Source organism: Limulus polyphemus, unplaced genomic scaffold (assembly GCF_000517525.1).
Source record: "Limulus polyphemus unplaced genomic scaffold, Limulus_polyphemus-2.1.2 Scaffold3554, whole genome shotgun sequence".
NCBI lineage: Eukaryota > Metazoa > Arthropoda > Merostomata > Xiphosura > Limulidae > Limulus > Limulus polyphemus.
In genome coordinates this window covers 101,578-106,354 of record NW_013669164.1, presented here as the reverse complement: position 1 = coordinate 106,354, position 4,777 = coordinate 101,578, and the positions used below count along the sequence as shown (strand labels likewise).

General features: G+C 33.5%; 1 protein-coding gene across 1 annotated transcript in view; it reads left to right on the top strand.

The window, feature by feature from the left end:
- LOC106469578 (transitional endoplasmic reticulum ATPase TER94-like) overlaps positions 1–4,777 on the top strand; it is a 26,817-nt gene that overhangs the window by 11,471 nt on the left and 10,569 nt on the right. Inside the window, exon 8 of the mRNA XM_013930081.2 lies at positions 1,997–2,130. Coding sequence (XP_013785535.1) covers positions 1,997–2,130 — 134 coding nt within the window. The remainder of the gene's footprint in view (positions 1–1,996; positions 2,131–4,777) is intronic.

The following is a 4,777-nucleotide window of genomic DNA, read 5'->3' as shown; positions in this document are numbered from 1 at the left end:
TACTTTGCATGATAGATAGCAACATGCGAAAAGAAAAAAGGGCTTGAGAAAAACATTGCTTTACAAACCTTAAAACTTAATAAAAAAAATTTGATATTTTGCATATGAAAGCATTGTAATGTTTACTGATAATCTGCCAGATTTCATCGACATTCATTTATTAATTTAAAAGTTATAACATGAAAACTATAACAAGCACAAAATGGTTACGAGTTCAGTCCCAGAGACTAAGCCCGTGCTGAAAGAGTTAATTTTTTCATTCACTAAAACTACTGATTTGTGTGTGTGAGTTTTGTCTCGTGGTATATTTAAGTTTTTGGGAAATGAACTCAGTAATTTGCATTATAACAATTGCTCATGGCCTTCATGGATGTTTTGGGGGGCTGTTTTTTATAAATATTTGATTATGTAAAAATAAATCTTCTTCTCTGTGTTTTTGATGACCTATACTTAAAAAAGGGTGGATTGAAGACATTTATTTACTAATGACAAAAAAACTTTTTTTTAGTGTGAATAGGAACCTGGTAATGTAGTTTATTTGATGACAGTAAACTGTGACCTTGTGATATTGGGAAAACTGATGACAGTAAGATATGGTGTATCCTGTTGCCCTAACACCTTTTAACAGTTTGTGATATGTTTTGTGGAGTATTTCCTGTTGTATACGTGTGAACGTAATTTTTCAGTATTTTGTTTCTGTTATTAATAACTTCTGATCACATACATCATAGAAAAGAACTGAAATCTAATTTAGTAAGCAATGTAAATAATTTAATATATCAGTCTAACGTGGAGTGTGCAATATCATAAAACTAGGCCTGGCATGGTCTGATGGTTAGTGAGTTTGTCTCGCAATCTACAGGTGATGGGTTTGAATCCCTGTCACACTGAACATGCTCGCCTTTTCAGTCATGGTTGCATTATAATGTGACAGTCAATCCCACTATTTGTTGATAAAAGAGTAGCCCAAAAGTTGATGGTGGGTGGTGTTGACTAGCTGCTTTTCCTCTAGTCTATCACTGCTAAATTAGGGAAGGCTAGTGCAGATAGCCTTCGTGTAGCTTTGCATGAAATTCAAAAACAAGTCATAAAACCATACAGTGATTAGAATTCATTGTAACATCAGGTGGGTAACTGCATTACTATTTATATGTACATGTTTATCTATGAAACATAGAAGCACTCGTTCCAGATTTTGGATTGCCGATGTTTTTAGTTTTATCATGATGGCTTCAAGTATACATATATCTCTTTCATTTTGAAGTGTTGGTTTTTTGATGGGCTGTTGTTAAAGTTCAGTATGTAATGCTCATTGGTTCATTCTTCTAGTCTCCTTTGTAGTTTGTTTGACTGTCTGAATCTAATAGTCATTAAAACTTTGGATCTATTTTTAACAGTGAGGATGCTTTGATATGCTCTGACAAGAAATTTTCATTGCACCCCAATCTAATTGACAAAGTGATAAACATCCAGATAGATAGGTCATGTCACCCTCCAGCAGTGACTTGCAGTGTACCCATAAAGAAAAATGGCCCTATTGTTACTATGTTTAGGAAGCATGTCATTGATGATAAAAAAAAAATACAAAAAAATGGTTGAATAGAGCCTATTCACAAATTAGGCTTAACTATGTTTTTGATCCCAGTGTAGACTAAATTTTTTGCCTTCAAAGATCAAATCAGTTATTTTTATGACTTCATCTGTGTGAATTTCAAAAAGAAAGAGGAATGACATCCAAGATTCAGGAAGAATCAACTAGTGAGAACCTAAGCTTCAGAAATGTAAACCACACACACAAGCAGCAAAAACAAATACTGAACTGTAATGACAGCCCACCAACCAATACTTTGAGATCTTTCTCAGAGCACAAGGTGAGATAAATCTATGTATTCTTGAAACCATCAAGAAAATGAGAAGTCAATAATTGGGAACATGAGCTTCCATTATTTTTTTGTTAAAACTCTAAATGAACCTTTTTGTGATTACATTTTTGCAGGCCCAGAAATCATGAGCAAACTTGCAGGAGAATCAGAGAGTAATCTCAGGAAAGCTTTTGAAGAGGCTGAGAAAAACTCTCCTTCCATCATCTTTATTGATGAACTTGATGCTATAGCACCAAAAAGGGAAAAAGTAAGGAAACCAGTCTGAGACATGATTCTCTAAATTTGTATAACTTTAAGACACTATTCCAGTGTTAACATCTGTAATACATTTTATAAAAGTTTCTGTAAAGTATGAGTAAGAAATTGTGTTTGAAAAGTTATTGTAATTAGAATGTTTACATGTCTTTAAATTTAGAAAGTCTTCTCATCATTTACGTGTTGAATATTTATTGTGACACATACATAGGTTGAGGTAAAAATATTCTACAGAGTTTCATTTAGAACACAGTTCATCTGTATGCTGAGAAGAGCTTCATATTCCAAAGCATTGTTTCATTAACTGCATGTGCACAGGGTTAGTCCACTGGACTGACTTCATATTGCAGAGGGAATGTTGGCAATAATTCAGAATTTACTGTGTGTGTCTATATACATGAAATATAGTGAGCTTTTAGTAAAATGTACAAGTCTATTGTACAAAAAAAATCAGAAGTGTCGCAAAAGTTGTTTGAACTCAAAATATTTCTGTGAATTGACGATGTCGGTCTGACTCGTACTCTAACAAATTGGAATAACAGGGTGATGTTTGTGTGAAGAATAAAGATACATTTCACACTGTTTGCATATTGCATTATCCCTAGAACCTCCAAAATGCATATACAATGTTTCTTTCAGCATCCCTGCATACATGCACACTTTTACTTCCCACACATGCACACAGGGTTAGAATATTATTAAGCCTGTGCTTTGAGATACCAATTTTCCCCTATATATGAGTCTGTGTGTATAATGGGATTACATATCATTAATGGTAAGGGTACCCAACTGATGAAACAATTCATTCTAATTTTTGTTAACAAGAATGTTATCAAAGAATATTTAAATAGCTGTGCTCCTTTTTTGCATTTGCTATTTAGTTTTTCTCCAAGAATGTATTTTGCTCTTAAAAAGTCCTTAATGAAAAAAAGACGTCTGAGCGTATTGGACCAAAGTATAACCCTACCATATTGGCCGTCAATTTGCCGAGAAATGAATGAATGGCAGTTGATTGAAAAAGTGTTTGGAAGAAGAGGAAAGAAAAAAATAGAAGAAACAATAAAAAAACAGTGTCTTTCTACAGGGACATAATTAAACTACTCTGAAATATTACCATACACGCTGAGGTACCTGCCCTTTGTCGAGGTTATGAACTTAAAACAATAGGGGGGGTGGATACTGTGATAAATCATTCCAAAATCCTAACTTTTACACAATTTATTTATAACATAACATATTATTTCAGTATTCATTATTACCTCACCAAAGGTTTTTGTATACTCTTTAAGAACTCACTATCTACATACTTAAAACATGCTATACACTGTGTGATGGTCAGAGTGACTTTGTACAAAGAGGTAGTGGCATTAGGGGTGCTTCGTGTTATCCGTTTTCAATACCCACCTTATAATGTCCACACTGTAACACGTTATTTATTTGATGGTCATTGGCCACAGAAGTGTCTTATGGGATGAAGTTGTAAAGTCATGGGTCAAAGTAGGATGTGGGTATAACTCAAGAAATGGCTCTTCATATCAGTGTTATGATGGCTGTTGGAGAAGAAATTTCATCTGAGTTTATGTATTACTGCAATAGTGGCGGTCATATTTTTTCATTGCATTCCTTCTTAGAGAATTCTAGCACACTATGAGATATATAAAATGTTTGTTTGTCCTCCCCCGCACTGTGTGTATGTTGTGTTATATAAAACTTAATAAAGTTTTTTTTGTGCAAGGACATTGTACCATCTAGGAATGTAGTTAAAATTAACTTACATCAGTGACAATAAATGTTCAATAACAGAAATAATGGGGGATGGAGGGGTTATAAACCTCCTCATTAATATGCCCTTTGTTCCAAACTATCATCCCACTTAGGAGTAGTTAGGTAATGGACAAACAGACAGACACAGATTTTTGTGCTTTATATATATATAATTTTTTTTCCAATAATGTATCATACTCTGATTAGAAGTTAGTATTATTTAAAGAGGCCAACATTCGCAGGTGAATGCAACATGTCTCTGTTGTGCAATCTCAACATGGCCAAATTTGAATTGACACCAGAAAAATCATGAAAAAAAATTGCAAACTGTTTACATCACTGCTTACAGAACAGTATCTTCGTACCAAACTCCACAAAAATTGGTGAAAACAAGAGTAAATAATTGACAAAATCCTCTAAAAGTATGGATTTAGTTAATGTTTTGACCCCCTCTCCCTAAAATGAACAAAAATGGGCATATCACACGTTTTTGTGTGTATATGTACGGGATCTATAAAAAATAATTTTTGTACCAAATCCTGTGTAAATTGACTAAAATATGGGAGAGTAGTTGTCAAAAAACCCTAAAATTATGTTTTTTGTGGTATCTTGACCCCTCTATAATTATTAGAAATGGGCAATTGCTGTTTGTCAGTGTTTTGGACCTTTAAAATCCCATGTAAATTGGTCAAAATACAGCCAAGTAATTAACCAAATACCCCAAAACTATGCTTTTTTCTGAACTCTGATCACCGACTTAAAAATGGCAAATCCAACTTTTTTTGTATGTCATTGTGTTGGGCACATAAATTTATATTTGTTGCCAATTTTCATCTTGATTTCTGTAAATATGACTGCACGATAGCCAAAACTTA